General features: G+C 42.8%; 1 protein-coding gene across 3 annotated transcripts in view; it reads left to right on the plus strand.

The window, feature by feature from the left end:
- The first annotated feature begins 393 nt into the window (after window positions 1–393).
- The window catches only part of RIPOR2 (RHO family interacting cell polarization regulator 2), a 211,576-nt gene continuing 192,233 nt past the window's right edge, over window positions 394–19,736 (plus strand). Inside the window, exon 1 of one of the 3 annotated variants that reach the window (XM_059880414.1) lies at window positions 394–532. In XM_059880414.1, coding sequence (XP_059736397.1) covers window positions 457–532 — 76 coding nt within the window. In that variant the 5' untranslated portion in view covers window positions 394–456. The remainder of the gene's footprint in view (window positions 533–19,736) is intronic. The other 2 variants (XM_005223782.5, XM_005223781.5) reach the window with 2 other exon arrangements.

Consider the following 19,736-nt stretch of genomic DNA (forward strand, 5'->3'; position numbering starts at 1 on the left):
ATTGGGGCTCCAGTCACCCTGCCCCGTGTCCTGGCAGCCAAGCTCAGATCTTCAATCCCGCCTGCAGAGAGGGATCCCCATTTCAGGCCATTCTTCCTGCAGATAGATACACCTGACCTCCCCCAGGGGCAGACACAGGAGCCCTGCGATCTCAGCACGAATAAATTACCAGCCCATCATCTTCATGCATAAAACATGGCACAGGAGGCCGGAGCCGGGCAGCCCAGCACAGCAGCTGCCTTCGGGCCAGTCCAGAGTTAAGGGAAGGTAAAAAAAAAAAAAAAGGCAAGTTACAAGATAAAAGAAGTCAACGGAAGCCTCGGATATAAAAAAAAAGAAGAAGAGGGCTCAAAAAAAATTTTTTTTTTTTTGTACGTCTGGCCTTGACTTCCTGTATCGCTGTGAGCACTTTTGTTCTCCAGCCATGAGGAGGTGTTAGACCCTCGCTTTGGAACCATGGTGTTACCATCACGACTGCACTGGATCAGAAACAGACCATGGAGGGACCGGATCCGGAGGCGGCAGCTCAACCGTGAGTGTCCGGATGCTGCCCGCTCCCCTCTCCTCCCTACCATCCCCCCCCCACACCTTCCTCAACACAGGCATTTGGGCCCCTTCTGCTAATAGGCTCCTAGCATCCCCCTACACCTACTCCTTCGTGTCCTGTGCCTCCTCTCCCAATGGTCTTTTCTTAATTTTCACCCACTCCTCTCTGTTCCTGTGTCCTTCCAACAGCTCTGTCCTAATGAGAGGTAACTAAACATGCTTTTTAGTTACCTCTCATTTAGTAACAAGCAAGGGCCTCTTTTCTATATTTCTTCACCTTGATAGAAAGTGCAAATATTAATACCAATCAAGGGGTTGTGTGGGTCGGAATTTTTGTTTTTTACAGTAGGGGGAAAATGCAATGTCTGAATCAAACAGGCATCAGTGGTGTAATTAAAATGTATGAACTCAGGGATCAGCGAGACACATTTCCTTTAAGGACCCAATCATATGTTTCTTAAATGATCAAACTCATCCTAAGATCTCCTTTGAGTTAGAGGAACTCTAACCAAAAGCAAGCTTTAATTTAATTCATTGATTTGTTATTTATTAAACTATAGTTGACTTAAGTGTTGTGTTAGTTTCAGTGGTACAGCTTCAGATTCTTTTCCATCATAGGATATTACAAGATATTGAATGTAATTCCCTGTGCTATACAGTAGGTCCTTGTTGTTTATTTTATATATAGTGGTATGTATCTATTAATCACATACTCCTAATTTATCCCTCTCCTTCCCTTCTCCCCTTTCAGTTCAGTTCAGTTCAGTCACTCAGTTGTGTCCAACTCTTTGCAACCCCATGAATCGCCAGGGAGGCACGCCAGGCCTCCCTGTCCATCACCAACTCCTGGAGTTCACCCAAATTCATGTCCATTGAGTCGGTGATGCCATCCAGCCATCTCATCCTCTGTCATCCCCTTCTCCTGCCCCCAATCCCTCCCAGCATCAGAGTCTTTTCCAATGAGTCAACTGTTCGCATGAGGTGGCCAAAGTATTGGAGTTTCAGCTTCAGCATCATTCCTTCCAAAGAACACCCAGGACTGATCCCCTTTAGAATGGACTGGTTGGATCTCCTTGCTGTCCAAGGGACTCTCAAGAGTCTTCTCCCCTCTAGTAATCCTAAATTTGTTTTCAGTATCTCTGAGTGTATTTCTCTTTTGTAAATATGTTGATTTGTATTATTTTCTTAGATTGCCATATAAGTAATATCATATAATATTTGTCTTTGTCTGACTTACTTCACTTAGTGTGACAATCTCTTATGTCCATCCATGGACAATGTTTCATTCTTTTTTTATGACTGAATAAAATTATGTGTGTACCAGATCTTCTTTTCCATTCATATGTTGATGGGCGTTTAGGTTGCTTCCATGTCTTGGCTGTTGTAAATAACGCTGCTATGAACATTGGGGTACATGTGTCTTTTCAAATTAAAGTTTTCATCTTTCTGGATATATGCTCAAGAGTGGAATTGCTGGATCATATGGTAGCTCTATTTTAGTTTTTTCAAGAAGCGTCTGTACTGTTTTCTGTAGCGACTGTATCAGTTTACATTCCCACCAATAGTGTGGGAGGGTTCCCTTTTCTCCTCTCCAGCATTTAATGTTTGTAGACTTTTTGATGGTGCCCATTCTGACTGGTGTGAGGTAATCAAAAGGGAGAGTGTAGTATTGAAGTAATCGGAGAAAGAGAAAGCATTCTAAGGATGTATGTGTCAAAACCACTATGCATCAGTAAGTAACAAATTGGTATATGTCTGTTGCTGGAAAGGTGTATTTAACTCAGATGTCAGCAAATTCAAAAGGTTAGAGGGGCCTGGCTGCTAAGGTAAATGAATGAAAGGGCTATTGTCATGGTGATGAGGAATAGCTCATTCTCTTCTTATTTCTGCTGTGAGAAAAACAGTAGTGAAACCACGATGATAAATTATAATTGCCACTTTGCCTCAGTTTGAGGAGGCAATAGGGCATGGTGGAGACTGTGGTACATGGGAAAGCACTCATCTAGGAGGGCACCCACCATTCAGTGCCATCAGATTACTTGCATGAGGAATGCGGAGTCTGACACGTTGTCAGATTTCCCATTTTTTTTCAAGAAAAGCAAAAGAAAAGTACTATTTTCTAAGTAAAAGCTCTCAAGTATAAATATTGGAAGTTAATTCTGTAAATTGCAAATATAGCCAATAGTATGCTGTAATGCAAAATGTGACAGCTGTGGGCCACCAAGCCCTGGTTTAAGCTCTGGGTGTTGTTCTCATTAAAGGCCCATCACATAGTGTATTTAAGCCTAGTTATACATTGGCGATCCTTTCTTACATGTTAAAAGCCCCTGGAAAAGACAGTTAAATTATGATGACTGAGTGGTTTAGGAACATAAAGACCACCTACTAGCTTAGGAGGGCAAGCTGGGCTGGTTGGATTCCAAATGGCACCTGGATACAAGGAATTGCACCCGCAAAATCTTTCTTTAATGTAACTGAAGAAGCTAATTTTTTCAGAGTCTTACCTTATTCGTGTGCTTCTTTTGGTTGCACCTACCTTGATTTTATTTATTTATTTAAATTTATTCCTTAATTGGGGGGAACACTTTACAGTTTTGTGTTGGTTTCTGCCATACAACAACGCAATTCAGCCATAATTGTACATACATCACCTCCCTCCTCAGCCTCCCTCCCTCTCGCCATATCACCCTCCTAGGTCATCACAGAGCACGAAACAGGGCTCCCTATGTTATACAGCAACTTCTCACCAGCTATCTGCTTTACACACGGTCGTGTATATATGTCGATGCTACTTTCTCTATTCATCCCACTCTCTCCTTCCCCCACTATATCTGCATCTGCTTGATTTTAAATTCCAGTTTTGTGGTTCCTTAGAATAGGACATCTTTGCTGTGGGATGTGCCACCGAAAAAGGATGGAGTGTGATCTGCCTTGTTACATACTGACCCAGGGGTCAGCCTTCCCTCTAAAAACAAGAACTTGGGAGAAGGGCCTGCTTCATTGTACTGATTACACTTAAATTATGAAACTAACATCTGGGTACTGTGATACGATGTCTGCATGGATTTAATATGAAACAATGATTTGTTAATAAATGTTTAATCCACGCTTGACATTCAGTAAGCCAGTTCTGACTTCTTTGGCCTATGTGTCTGAGGAAGGAGGGATTCTGACCTGCTGTATTAGGGTCAGAATGAATTAGAAATAGCAGCAGGATCCAGCTCATGGAACCCTTGAACATGTCTGAAGGCAGAGAATTAGAGGCCATGGAAAGGGAGAAAGAGTGGAGACAGTGAAGAAGGAAGGAACAATGGAGAAGCCTTCACTGCAAACACCAGCCTGCAAGGCTCATCCTAGACATTGTTTATCAGTTGCTAGGATCTGTGTGGGATAATTTTTCAGTCCTCTTTTTCTGAGTCCTTTCTTACAAGTTAGCATCCCCTCTAACTTGGTGACCCTAGGAGACCCTAGCATTGTTGCCCCTTGGGTTATTCTGTCATTGAGGAAAAAAAAAAAAACAGAAAATAACTCTTTTTTCCTTAAATACAGCAAGCAACCTTGAATGGCAGTAAGAGGTACACATGGTACAGCTCACCCCTTTCATGCTCGTGCAGACATTGCTAATCAACCACAACTTTCTCTGTCTTTCTTTTTTTCCCAAGGAGGCTATGCCCAGTCTTAGAATCCTTTCCAATATAATGCTGCTATTTGTAATCAGTTAGACTTGCCACGACAGTTGAAATGTGAATTTGTTTTTTCTATTGCTTCACAACAAATTATCACAAGTTGATTGTCTGAAAACAACATACATTTATTATCTCACCGTTTCCATGAGTCAGGAGATTGGTTATGAATCAGCTGGGTCTTTTCCTCAGGGTCTCCCAATGCTGCAGTCAGGGTGTTAGCCAAGCTCACAGTCTCTTCTGAGACTCAAGGTCTTCCTCGAGTTCAGTGGTTGTTTGCAGAATTCAGTTCCCTGTCGTTTTAGGACTGAGGGATGAGCAAAGCCTCATCCATTGCTCCCTAAAGGCTACCCACTATTCCCTACCACAGGGCCCTCTCCACAACTTGGCAGTTCTGTTTCCTCAAGGCCAACTAGAGAGTGTCTGTTGCTGTCTGTAATCTTGCCATCAAAGGGATCATCTGATTAGGCCAGGCCCACCCAGGGCAACTTCCTTTTTGTTTAGTTCAAAATCAACTCATCTGGGACCTTAATTGCATGTGTAAATTTTTAAATCTTTGCCATATACTGGAACCTAATCATGGAAGTAAAACCTAATCATATTCACAAGCCTTGCCTACACCCTACATAAGGAAATTATACAAAGAATGTACACCAGGGGCAGGAATCATGGGAACATATTAGAATTCTGCTTACTACAAAACCATTTGTCATCCTTGCAATAGAACTTTGATTTTGAGCTTCAGGAAAGCTTTGTTTTTCTTTTTTACTTCTTACCGTGAAAATTTTTCAGATGTTCAGGAAAGTAGAGAATACAATGAATCTCATATATCCATCATCTAATTTAACAGTTATTAATTTTGCCACATTTGCTTCATCTGTTTTCCTGCTGAAAGAGTTTAAAATAAATTACAAGCATTATGACATCTCAACTCTAAATATTTTAGTAAGAGCATCTCTAAAAACTAAGGGCCTTTTTCTATTTAACTGCATAATAAAATGAATGATGATTCCCTAATATGATTTAATACATAGTTTGCATTCACATCTCCCAGGTAGAATACAATTCTTAATGTGCTCCCCTAAAGCCGGTAACCCTTAGCAAAACTTCTGGCACCTAGCGTACTTGAAAATGTTTGAATTCAATCAAACGTATATTTAAAGCAGTGACCTCCGAAGACCAGTCTTCCCCTAGTCCCTCTCACTTCTTCTTTTCACTGCCAGAGTCTGTAATGAGATATTTACATGATTTACAGTCTATAATTGTGTGGGGTGGAAAATAATGAAACCAACGTATGAGCTGTAAGAAGCCATCAATTAAATCAATTGTCTAAAGAAAATAATAAAAATAAAAGATACCAGCAGAGAAAGCCCCAAATATGTGATGGTGGGCAGTTATCTTGAGGAGGTGCTTATCTGACATCCTGAAAACCTTATCACGCTGCCTACCTGAGCCCTCCCCAGGTACAAAGGGGTCCAGATAGAGCAAAGCGGGCGCCCGGCTTTCTGAATGATGGCAGTGTCCGCTCAGGGTCTGGCCGTGAGGGGTGGGCACAGATAAGAATGACCCTGACTTTCCTTGAGTCTGCTAAGGTTGAGGGATGGTGAAAGGAGAGAAAACCTGGAAAGTGTATAAACATTGATAACAGGGAGGTCACATCCCTCTTCTACATCGTAGCTATTGTGGGCAAGTCCCTCTACTTCTTTGAATGTCCACTTCCTTAAGCCCAAAATGGTTGGTGTAATGACACCAACCTTGCAATGTTATTGGGGAAATTAAAAGATAAAATACGTCAAGCGCCTACCACAGTGCTTGACACATGGCAGCAGCAGCTCTTTGGGGTCCGAGAGACTGGTAGGGGTGACATTTGGGACAGGGAGAAGGGGCTGCCATGGCTACCACCACACTCTGGTCTGGAGGGAAATGCCATGCTGGAGAAGGCAGCCCCCCTCTTCCTTAGCTCCTAACATCATACCACTTTACCCCCTCATCTGGCCAGCTTGCACCATGCGAGGCAGGAGGCAACTCAGTCCTGCCAGGGGAAAACCACTCTGGCTCCTGGGGGTGCAACTAACTCCTGATCTGGGAAGCCAGGGTGTTTTCCACCCACGGTGCATCCCCAGCAGTTTGCAGTACAAGTGAATGCATCCAGGTGGCACAGGCCAAGGGGAACTTACTGCTTTGCCCCGCATCTGGGGAGAGCATTGATGGAGACTACAGGCGACACCCTCTGCGGGCCCAGGGGAAACAATGGAGGCAGTTCTCTTGTCCCTGAAAGGACAACAGTGACACAGCTGATAGACGTCTGGGAGTCAGGAATGCTGCTGTCCCCAAGATACCACTGGTCACTTCCTTCCCAGTGTTAATGTGACATGGCTGTCTCTGGTTGTCTGGTTTGGCCCTTTCCCTGACTCAGTGTGGTGGTTTTCTTGATCATCATGGGGCATGAAGGGGACCGGTAGGCAGCAGTCTGAGTTCCACAGACCTGTCTCTGGACAGTGGTTGGGAGTGCAGGTGTGACTTTGAAGGAGGGCTCTCCTAGATTGGCGGCTCTCCTACGCCTGGAGGTAAGAAGAACCCAGCCGGTTGTTCCTTACGCAGTGTGGCTTTGGAAGGCAGTCTGGTTCAAAGGAAAGTCTTGGAGTCTTCTAAATACCTGTGTCACTAGATGAAATGGAGGCCACGGTTGGTGCTGGGCAGACCACAGAGGGGGCCAGTGGATGGAGCAGTATGCAGGGCACCTTTCCCGTGCAGGAAAGGTGCCTGCCTCCATGCAGGGCTGCCCACTTGGCAGATGACTAGTACTTGCCAAAGACCCAGCATCAGCTTACAGAGCAGTCTGGCTGACTATCGCCTTTCCTGGCTCACCTGTTATCTGGGGAGGGTCGGCAGACGTGCTGTCGGGCTGGAACGATTCTCACATTTCTCCCCAGGGCTCCTCACCCTCAGGATTTTTCACCAGCTTGGGGAAGCCATATGGCTGCAGATTGAGCTTTTCAGCCTGGGTACAGACACCCAAACATCCTAGACCAGAGAAGAAGCCATATTGTTGCCTTTCCTGATTTGCTTGCCCTTGTTCTGACACCATTAGACTTGCTCCCAAATGTCAAATTCCTTGTGGTGCTGTTGCTGATACAAAGTGGTCTTCTCGATTCTTTTTTTTAAGATTGAAGTATAGTTGATTTACAAAATTGGGTTAGTTTCTGGTGTCCAGCAGAGTGATTCAGTTACAGATGTATGTGTGTGTGTGTGTATATATATATGTGTGTATGGATATGAGAGTTGGACTAAAAAGAAAGCTGAGCACTGAAGAATTGATGCTTTTGAACTGTGGTGTTGGAGAAGACTCTTAAGAGTCCCTTGCACTGAAAGGAGATCCAATCAGTCCATCCTAAAGGAAATCAGTCCTGAATACTCATTGGAAGGACTGATTCTGAAGCTGAAACTCCAATACTTTGGCTACCTGATGCAAAAAACTGACTCCTTGGATAAGACCCTGATGCTGGGAAAGATTGAAGGCAGGGAAAGAAGGGGACAACAGAGGATGAGATGGTTGGATGGCGTCACCAACTCGATGGAGATGAGTTTGAGCAAGCTCCAAGAATTGGTGATGGACAGGGAGGCCTGCTGTCCTCGACCCCCTGCAGTCCATGGGATCGCAAAGAGTTGGACATGACAGAGTGACTGAACTGAACTGAATGTGTATATATATATATATATATATATATATATATATAGTTCATATTCTTTTCCATTATAGCTTATTATGAGATGTTGAATATAGTTCTCTGTGTTATACAGTAGGAACTTATTTTATACATAGTTTGTATCTGTTGATCTCAAACTCCTAGCTTATCCCCCTGTGCACCCCCTGCTTTTCCCCTTTAGTAACCATAAGTTTGTTTTCTGTCTGAGTCTGTTTCTGTTTTGTACCTTCACTTGCATCATTTTTTTAGATTCCATATATAGTGATTTCATACAATATTTGTCTTTCTCCGTTTGACTTACTTCACTTAGTATGTTAATCTCAAGGTCCATCCATGTTGCTGCAAATGGCATTATTTAGTTCTTTCTTGTGGCTAATATCCCATTGTATATACGTACCGCATCTCCTTTATCCATTCATCTGTCAATATACATTTAGGTTTCTCCCATGTCTTGGCTATTGTAGATAGTGCTGCTATGAACATTGGGGTGCATGTATCTTTTGGAATTAGAGTTTCCTTTGGATACATGTCCAGGAGGGGGATCACTGAATCATATGGTAGCTCTGTTTTAAGTTTTTAAAGGAACCGTCATACTGTTTTCCATGGTGGTTCTGTCCTGTCTTACACCCCATGAGTTCCTTTCTTGATTTCTGTTTCCTTGAAAGCCATAAACATAAAGACTTGGGAGGAAGTGAGCAAGGGGTCACCTCAAGTATAAAAAAGCAAATAAAGAAGCCTTCAAGAACATTTCTGTAATCCACAGATCACGTATTATCCTAGGTTTCAGTCTGCGTGCGTGCTGCGTATTCAGTCGCTCAGTTGTGTCTGACTCTTTGCGACCCCATTGACTGTAGTTCCCAGCCAGGCTCCTCTGTCCATGGGATTTCCCAGGCAAGAATACTAGAGTGAGTTGCCATTTCCTCCTCCAGGGGATCTTCCCAATCCAGGGATTGAACCAAAGTCTCCTGTATTGGCAGGCAGATTCTTTACCACTGAGCCACAAGGGAAGCCCAGGTTTAAGTCTAGCCATCTCTTAAAGTTGCCCATGAACAGCCTCAGCCCAGATAGCAGGTAGGCCAGCTCCCTGGGGCCTGAGTTTCTCCCCAGTTCCACATCCTGTTTTCCAGCTGTTCTGCCAGTTACTGAGAATTTGGCTATATTTTGTCGTAGGGAGCCTAGTATTCATACTGGTGTAAGAATTGGTTATATCACTTCAAACATGACTTTACCTATTTTCTCATCATGCAGAATATTAGTTATTTCTATGGGAGTCTTACCCTCGTCCTTCCTGCCTGAACAACTGAGTCTGGAGTGCCACTGCCAAATGCCCCATTCCAGCTTATACTGTCAAGGAAAAAAAGGACTGGAAACCTGAGAACAGGAGATACTTTGAATAATTCAAGGGGGTTCTGTTGATTGAGAAAGTGCTCTCTTTGTATGTACATTGACCTGGACAGATATTTCAGCTGTCTCCAGCCAAGGATGGAAAAAGAGAGTGTGGAGGAAAAGAGGAAGGAGAGGAAGAAGAAACAAATTTGAATACAACTAACTAAAATTTAAAAAATGAAAACAGCAGTGGGATTAGAGGACTCAGAGCTTGGTGGCGGGTCTTAAAGCCTTTAATCCTCAGATTGGTTGGTGGTAGAGAGATCTAAAGAGCCCCAAAGTTAATCACTGGAATAACATCTTGGACTCCGGTTGGAAGCAGAAAATTACCAAAATTGCAGACTTTCTCCATAGAATTAAGCCAGTGTATTAGGATGGGGTAGGGGAGGTGGGGGAAGAGTCTTAGGGGATAGAAACCATCTTAGCCTAAACACAAACTAAACGTCTTTAGTTTGTTTTGATCTGACACAAAACTATTACGTCTTTGTTGTATAATAACCACACAATACAAAAAAAACATATGAGGGCTTCCCTGGTGGCTCAGTGGTAAAGAATCTGCCTGCCAGTGCAGGGGGCATGGATTTGATCCCTGGTCCAGGAAGATTCCACATACCACGGGACATAACTACTGAAGCCCAAGTGCCTAGAGCTTGTGCTATGCAACAAGAGAAACCACTGCACCGAGAAGCCCACGCGCTGCAACGAAGAGTAGCCCCCACTCACTGCAACGAGAGAAAGCCTGGGTGCAACACCGAAGACCCAGCACAGCCATAATTAAGTAAATCTTTTTAAAAAAGGGAAAAAAAAAACACATAAGAGAGCAGGGGAAAGTCATCTAGAATTCCCAGCCCCCTCATCGTACAGCACAGTGCTCCCATTTCTTTTTCTAAAATATGATCAATATGTTATTTTCATGGGCTCTGTTCTGCAACTTGCTTGTTTCATTTAACAACATAACTTGAGTACTTTTCTGACAGTCAGTATCCATAAATAATCTTTAGACTGGATTGATACAGTCAAATTCAAATGGAGGCCTGCAGAGTTTGGGCATTTTGAATATATCTAATCTGATTCACTGAAATATACTTTAAAAATTATTATAATTATAAAAGTGGATTGAATTGGATGGGGACTGAACAGTCCACTTAATTTTCACATAACCTGGTAGTCTCTGACTTTCCAGCCATGCTGTGCTGCCCTGTCTGTACTCAGATAATAATGTGGTGTGTTTAAAAGATCAGGGTAATCAGGAGTGGGTTTGTGTATCTACTTTCAGAAAACTATCCCTACACACTCTATGAAGGGTAAATCTTTTCATCCCCCACCACACGAAGGGTGATTTGAACACAAGTCCAACCATTCCTTATCCCATCACAGGTTGGTACCTGGTTTGCAAGATACTAGGATGCCCTTGTGCTTACCGCAGGGTAGATTAGCATGGATCTTCATCATAGAATGTAATGGAAAGAGGCATCTTAAACCAGAGCCTCCCCCCAAAAAAGAGCTAGGTGAGATCAAGAAAAACAGAGTCTGGGATATTTGCTAACCATCCGAATTGCTGCTGCCCAGAGCTTTGTTCCCTGAAGTTTTTGTACGAATAGAGTCAAATTAATCCAATTCTTCAGTGTTCAAGCAAGTGACAAAAAGCCATAAAGAACTTACTTGCTTGTATTGTGTTAATAGGAGGATAGCAAATACATGCAAATGAGCCTGCAAATAATCTCAAGAGATTCCCCGCTGTGGACCAAGAGGAAGCTTTACTTCTGTCAGGATGGTTTCAAAGGGAGAGAAAAGATGCTTCTTTGAGCTGTCAGAAACTATGAAAGCAATTTTGTGGGCCTGAAAGCACCCTCTAAGTGGTGCAGATGATGAAGGAATGTGTTAGATGTATTTTTAAATGATTTCCAAGATTTCATAAGCACAATTTTTACATACAGAAAGGTTGAAAGAATTATAGTGGGACTATCCAAATAACCACCACTTAGATTCTACCACTAATATTTTACTATACTTGCTTTATCTTATACCTATCCATATATCCATCCCTCTATCAATCCATGAATAAATCTTATTTTCAGTGCTTTCAGGGAATTTCCTGGCTGTCCAGTGGTTAGGTTTCCATGCTTTCACTGGTTCGGACCTGTGTTCAACCCGTGATTGGGGAACTAAGATTGCACAAGCCCTGTAGCACAGCCAAAAATTAAAAACAAAACAAAGCAAAAATGCTTTCAAAGTTAGTTATAGACATCCACACACTTCACTCTAAATACTTATATATATATATACATATATATATATGTGTGTGTGTGTGTCATTTAATCTTTGTTAATGGTTCTTTTTAAAAAAAATTAATCAAGTTTTTTGAGGTTTAATTTACATCCATTTTTTAGTGTATAGTCTTGGGCTTCTTAGGTGACACTAGTGGTTAGGAACCCACCTGCTAATGCAGGTTAGATGTAAGAGATGCCAGTTTGATTTCTGGGTCAGGAAGATCCCCTATAGGAGGGCACAGCCACCCACTCCAGTATTCTTGCTTGGAGAATCCCATGGGCAGAGGAGCCTGGTGGGCTGCAGTCCATGAGATAGCACAGAATCAGACACGACTGAAGCAACTTAGCACACACGCATGTGTGAGTCTTGATAAACATCTATAGTTGTGTAACTACCACAACAATCAAGGTATGAAAAGTTCCACCACCTCAAACATTCCCTCATGCTCCTTTGTAGTCAACTCAAGCCTTCATCAACCAGTGGTCTGCTTTCTGTTCTTATAGTTTTATCTTCTTCAGAATGTTTTCTACATGGAATCTATAGCTGTAGCCTTCTGAGTCTGGCTTCTTTCGTTTAGCATAATACATTCAAGATTCATCCGTGCTGTTGCATGCACATTTGTGCATCTTCACTGCAGAGTGGGATCTATTATTGGGTGTATTTTTATAAGGTATAATCATGTGCAGGTGGTAAAATCCCTGATCCCCAAAAAGCCTGGGCAAACAGTGATTACCATAGTGGACAACCCCTCGGGTCTCCATGGTCCTCCTGGCTCTGTTCCCATCTCCAGAAGCTCTAGACAAATTAGAGACAAGGAACCTCTCTGGAGTCCTGATGTGCTTTGTCTGTGCCCTGGGAGTATTAGTGGGAACTACTCAGGGTTACTTTATTTACCTTTTAAATTATCATCAGTAAATGATTCTGGTTCAGAAAGTATCAACCCTACCTTTTTTCCTGTAACACTGTATGTGATTGCAGAGACAAGTCAGGGATTGTTTTTCCCAATATGAGACCTAAATCCAGGCTGACATAGAGGAGCAGAGGCAAGGTGGTGGGTGTGGGGTGGGGGTGGGGGGGCGGCGGCGGAGAGAACCAGAACGAGAGAGAGGGAAGCCCGTTCTCTATGGAGGCCCTACTGGCCTTGACAAGCTCACACAGTTGCAGAGGAGCCAGGAGTCCTGCTGGGGCTGAAGAGCTCTGACTGGCCCATTCTTTCTCCCTCCATTTTCTTTCCCTAAAGCAAGTTAAAATTCTGTGTTTCACATCTAAAATAATAACATCCCACACACAGAAGGAAAAGAGTGAAAGAACCCGTTGATTTCTTCAGGAAATCATGCAGTTTAGCTTTAGGCTTTTAGTCTGACTTTTAACTGAGCAGCCCACACATCGTTATCACTCTCTCAAAGGACTAGACATCAACTTCCTGCTATCTCTTCCACAGCTAAAATGAAGTTGCCTGGTTTTAAGATGAGCAGCATAATCTTCAGGGAGAGACTACATTTTTTTTTCACCCTTACCCCTAATGCGGTCTCCATTTCTGTATCATCTTAAGAAGGTGATGTGGAGGGCGGATGTGAGTGTCCCCACCAAGGGCATGGGATTTGTTTTCGGGTCTCACCTCTCGTCATCTGGGACACATCAGTCAGACTACTCACCCTCTCTGTGCAGTCAATATTCTTTCTTTTTTCACCTAGCCAGAAGTTTGCACTTGGTTTTTTGTGCACCCCTTCTTACAACACCTCTTCCAGGGTAACTGCTTCCAGGATTCTCCTGCCTCAGGTTGTATTAGGAAATGATGGCCCCTCGGTCCCTAGACACAGCCCAAGTCTCACTTTTCCTCTTCCCACATCAAACCAAACTCTCTTCTCCCCGTCACTCCTCACTTACCAGCACTTCCCGGCACTGTGCCAGGCACTCTATGAGTCATTCTTTCATTTGATCCTCATCCCAGCCCTTTGAGGTGGGTCCTTGTATCCACTTAGCAGGTGAGGACTTTGAGGCTCAGAGAAGTTAAAGGACTACTGAGTGGCAGAACAGAGCCAAGATTCAAAGTCATTTCTGTACAAGTCCAAAGAGGTTTTCATGGCAAGAATCTTTACCTCCAGGACTCAATCCCAAATCAGCTCTCAATCTAGTCAATTTTCCAGCTTCCTGCACTGTCTATTCAGAAAAATCCATCTTACCATGCTTTCCCACATCTCAAAATGTGGGCCCAGTTTTAATGCACACAGCTCTGGGAGTCTCCTGAAGGTGAATTGCAGGGCTCCTGATGTCTGATTGCAGTCAGAGAGGTATCTGTTGTCTGCTGGGAACACTATCTTCCTGTGCTGTGCTAAATGTAGAGGTGATTGAGAAATATATGGAGGGGAAACGCCGACCAAATGTTAAAATCTATGAAATATCTACCCTGAGTCCCTGGATTCTTTTCTAGGCCAGACAGGGGTGGTGAGGACCACTTAGAAAGAAACCTGAACACCTTGGGCTCAGAGCTAGTGCTTGTCTTGACCAGACAGTGTCCCCTGTCTTCTCCAAAAGCAAGTAAAACCAATCCCCCAGCCTCCCCTCCACAACCGGAAGCTCTGCTGCCTCCAGGGCCCCAGCCCTGTTTAGAGACCCCCTTGACCCAGGGAACTTGCCTCTTCCCACCTGTTTAGTGAGCTTCCCATCCTGGTGGTGGCTTCTGACCACTGCGCCTTCCCAGGTGGCACTTTGAAGCATAGAACAGAGCAGAGCGAGACCTAAAACTGCTCCAGGTTGTGGTGACCAACACTCAAGGGCCCCTTTCCTCCCTAGCAGAAACTCGGTTCAAGGCCGTTCCCACGCTCATGGGAAAATGACCTTTTCTGTACTCAGAAGGGACTCCGCTCCCAGTCTGCCATTTGTGACATGGCCACCGCGAGCCTCAGTCAGTTCAGTTCAGTCACTCAGTCATGTCCAACTCTTTGCGACCCCATGGACTGCAGCACGCCAGGCTTCCCTGTCCAACTCCCGGAGCTTGCTCAGACTCATGTCCATCGAGTCAGTGATGCCATCCAACCATCTCATCCTCTGTCATCCGCTTCTCCTCCTGCCTTCAATCTTTTCCAGCATCAGGGTCTTTTCCAATGAGTCAGCTCTTCACATCAGGTGGCCAAAGGATTGGAGTTTCAGCTTCAGCATCAGGCCTCCCAATGAATATTCAGGACTGATTTCCTTTAGGATGGACTGGTTGGATCTCCTTGCAGTCCAAAGGACTCTCAAGTTCATGGTGTTGAACTTCTCAACACCACAGTTCAAAAGCATTAATTCTTCGGTGCTCAGCTTTATTTGTAGTCTTTCTTTATATTCTTTATATTTCTTTATATTCCTCTGTTTACTCTCTCTAAAATTGTCAAGGTCTTTCACTTAAGACAGCTATAATCTAGACTATACCAAGGGTCACCAAGTCAAAGAAATTGCTGGGGAGGGGACTTCCTGCTTGTCCAATGGGTAGGACTTCGAGATCCCATTCCTGGGGGCCCAGGTTCAAAGTTCAATCCTTGGTCAGGGGACTTCATCCCGTAAGTCTCAATTAAGAGTTCACCTGCCACAACTGAAACATCCTACGTGCCACAGTGAAGAAACTGCTGGGGAATTCATCTTCTAAATTCATACAAATGTTTTCTTTAAAAGTATACATTGATTTTTTTCCGTTTTAAAAATGGACGGTAAAAAGAGAAATTTACAGCAATTCAAAATAGAGTAACAAAATTCATGTCTCCAGAAATTCTGAGGCTTCTTGTTTTTCAGGAGAAACAAGAAGGATTTATAATTAGTGTTGTCATTGTTTGCATATTGATCTTCCAAAATGCTCTAAAAGATCAATCTCTTCAATCTACCCTTCAGTCCTTTATTTTTATCTGCTAAGCAAATGTCGACTTTAGCTTATCTTTATGTGAATTTCATAAATATGAACCTGTGAGACTTGAAATAACAGAACTCAGCTCTCCATTCAACTTGTGGTTTAATGCACACCCATATAAATATCTAATAAAAATGCACTAACAGCCAAATACAAGCAATGGAAGCAACTTCCCTCTCTTCCACACACAATAGCCCTTGATTAACCATACAGCACTAGGAAATTTTAAAAACCTCTTATGTAGCATTTTATACTTTTGTTTACCTTTAATTTTACCTATACATAGCATTCATTTATAAAACTGTCTTTCTGAACACAGTCCTTTCAAAAATGGCTCACCCGTGACTCAGAAAAACCAAGTCTTTGTAACTCTTAATCCCAGGCAATTTCTTCAGTTTCTTTCGTTCATGAATATGCTTAGAATTTGGCTTCAAAATACCTTGAGATAAAGGACAAAGAAAACATCACTTAGAGTCAGAAAGAAGCTCATCAGTACATCCCAGTCTTCCCATTCAAGCCCAAGTTTCAGTCTCCCATGGCTCTGATTCTTGACTTCTAGTAAAATCTGCTTCTTACTCTTCTTGAACAAAAGTGACCACTGGAGGGCCTGTGTCGGGGGAGTGATGGCTCCTTAAAGTCCAAAATCTGAGTTTCCAAAGCCATGTTGAAATATTCGTATTCATCATATCATAGGGAGTATATCTTTTTAAACCCTGTGTGCATTTCCTTTAGACAAACGTGTGGTCTTCTTAATTCCAGCAACTAAGTTTTATTTCAATCAATTATATTCTGAAAAGAGTAAAAGGATAATTTCTTTGTCTTCATAAATTCAGTTTAAATTCCAAAGACCTTTTACATTTCCCTCTTTTTAAGGCACAAGTATTTCTAGGGTGGAAATGAAGGGAATACAATGAGCTTTCTTTTTGTTTTCTGTAATTTTTTAGAAAGTGAAAGTGAAGGTGCTCAGTTGTGTCTGACCCTTTATGACTCTGTGGACTGTAGCCTACCAGGTCCTTGGTCCATGGCATTTTCCAGGCCTGAATACTGGAGTGGGTTGCCATTTCTTCTCCATGGGATCTTCCTGACCCAGGGATCAAACCTGGGTTGTAGGCAGACGCTTTACTATCTGAGCTACCAGGGAAGCCAGTGTCCTCCCCCAGCTCTGGCCTCCCAGACCACTGTTGTTCAATAGGAAGTTTCTATATAAACCCAAGGTATTATCCCCAAATAGCAGAAAATTTAAACACCATTGCACTAGTGGTAAAGAACCTGCCTGCCAATGCAGGAGATGTAAGAGAGGTGAGTTTGACCCTGGGTCAGAAAGATCCCCTGGAGGAGGGCACAGCAATCCACTCCAGTGTTCTTGCCTGGAGAATCCCATGGACAGAGGAGCCTGGTGGGCTATGGTCCATGGGGTCGCAAAGAGTCAGACACGACTGAAGCGACTTACCACACATGCCATTTTTTTTGAATTCTTTGTCTAGAAGAACCAAACCACTAAATAAGTAGAAGCTTTTAAATGATCCATTTCACCTCTGACTATATCTTCAATCAGATTCTTAGAACTCCCACCACCCATGTGAGCACCAGAACCTGTGGGTGGGGGCATGAAGCAGAGAGGGCCTCCCATGCCAGCTCAGTGGAGAGCCAGACACACACCTCCACCCTCCCTGTCCACTCCCTTCCTCCCCGGCCTGTCTTCTCTTTTTCTTGGTTCTTCTTCCCTCCATTATGATCACATGTCTCATCACTCACCGAATGATATGTAACCCAGAGTCACAGACTTGGTCTCCAAGGATGTTGTAAACCTAAAAAGGATAGAAACTTCATTTTTCAAATATGCAGCTAGAAGCTCAGAAAATAGCTTTCCATGTCCTAGAGGGACACTGTGGTGGGTCAGGCCACTCCAGGGCACAGTACTGGAGACCGTCAGTCATTCTTCGTCTCTCTGACTGCTCTGAAAATGAGTCTACTGGACAGCGACACTCATATTTCCAAAATTATACTGTGGTTGGATTTTCTCTTTTTCCTGTCTTCAGGTGTCTTTGACAATTAGTGAATAGATCTCTAAAACTTAGAAATCTTATTTGGGCTGATCAAAGGTACAGTATTCGTGTTATATTAAAAAGGAATCTATTGCCCTTAAATTATGGATGATTAAACAAACTGTGGTACCTCTATACATGGAGATACTAATCAGCAATAGAAAAAAGGACAGATACGTGCAACCACATGGATTATTCTCAAATGGATTACATGAAAGAAGTCAGGCTCCAAAGGCTACACACTGGATGATTCAGCTCACATGACATTCTGGGAAAAGCAAAATGATAGGGACAGAAAACAAATCTTTGGTTGCCAAGGGCTGGATAGAGAGGTTGACTGCAAAGAGGTCTGAGGGAAAACTTTTTCTTATGATGGAACTCTTCTAAATCTTGATTGTGATGTGGGTTATACTATCTAGGCATTTATCAAAACTCATAGAACTGTACACTAAAAAGGATGAATTTTATTCCATGTAACTTGTACCTTAAAAAGTATCTGTGCTTTGCTGTGCTTAGTTGCTCAGTCATGTCCAACTCTTTGTGACCCCGTGGACTGTAGCCCGCCAGGCTTCTCTGTCCAGGGGGATTCTCTAGGCAAGAGAAGGTTGCCATGCCCTCCTCTAGGTAAAAAGTATTTAATCTCATTAAATTTATGGATTTATTTCTGTATAGTTATAGAGCATTTTAAAAAGTCTAATGTGTAGGTCCTCTTGCCACCAACTTTCATTATAAATCAATTATTTGATTCAAAGAATTAAGAAATGCAGGGCTGTTTCATATAGTAAGATAGATTTCCTTCTGGTCCCTTACCAACTCATGCTATAGACAAACTCTCCAGCCAACTGCTGGGACCCTTCACAGTCTTGCCATATTTGCTAGAAACCTTCTCCCATAACTTTACACCTAATCCCTCATATTAGGCAGGGCTGTGTCCCCTCAGCCTCTCTAACACCAGAGCTTATCCCTCCAACCAGGCCTTTTTCCATGTAGTTGCCTGACCAGGAATGCTTTCCTTTTCCCCTCTCTTCTTCCTCCTCTTCCCCTTCCTTCACCATGAGTGAACACCCAGGAAATGAGTACTATTCTAGGGACAAGGGAAACAAAGGATACACTTGATAAGAATCTTATCCCCAAAGAGCTCGCAGGTCCAGGAAATAGGATTTATGCAATGTGGTTAAAATGTTTTGACAGAATGATTTGTGAATTTTATTTTTTTTTAGCTCTTCAGGGTTATCTAACTTTTTGACATTGAATACTTTCACAAATAATTTTTGGTAATAAGGAAAAGCAGAAATTAAGGGCTTAATAAGTGGTTTGGACCAGAGGTGGTGAGACAACTTGACATCAGGATGTCAAAAATTAGAAACTGTCAGTATCAAGAAGGGAACTGATGGGAGGAGATGTCCTGTGGAAACCTGTTACAAATGGCAGACACATCCATCTTAATCTATGCTGATGCTCTCATTCACATTAAGAATCAAGCCAGAATATCAGATTGATTCATTGGATAGCACAGGAGAAATTGACTTTTGGAGAAGCATAATTAATTCCAACGATCAGATCTTCAGTCAGTTCAGTTCAGTTTCTCAGTCATGTCCAGCTCTTTGTGACCCCATGGACTGCAGTACACCAGGCTTAAAACACATCGCCTCTGTGTTTCATTTCAAATTCAACTCAATTCAATTTTCATTCTTTAAGTCAGAATGAACTTTTGGTTCAGAAAAAAAATATTCCTTCTTTTTTGCACAATTTCTACTAACACAGAAAAAGACATTTACTTTGGTGGTTTATTACTCAAAAAATAACAAGTCAGCACTACCCACAAGCAAATTTCAATACTAGCTTCTACTGTGATACATGGGCTTCCCAGGCGCGCTGGTGGTAAAGAAGCCCCTGCCAGTGCAGAAGACTCAAGTTTCATCTCCAGGTTGGGAAGATTCCCTGGAGAAGGGCACGGCAACCCACTCCAGTTTTCTTGCCTGGAGAATCCCATGGACAGAGGAACCTGGTGGGCTACACATCCAGGGTCAAAAAGAATTGGACACGACTGAAGCGGCTTAGTGTGCACATACACGCTGTGATACATAGTATTGAAGATCGTTTGTAAAATAAAAAAGTGCAAAGGAGGCATTAAAAATTCTGTAATCCACCATCTAGATATAACTGTCATTAACATTTTGAAGTATATCTTCCTACTAGACTTTTGTTTATGTACATA

This window comes from Bos taurus, chromosome 23, assembly GCF_002263795.3.
Source record: "Bos taurus isolate L1 Dominette 01449 registration number 42190680 breed Hereford chromosome 23, ARS-UCD2.0, whole genome shotgun sequence".
Taxonomy (NCBI): Eukaryota; Metazoa; Chordata; class Mammalia; order Artiodactyla; family Bovidae; genus Bos; species Bos taurus.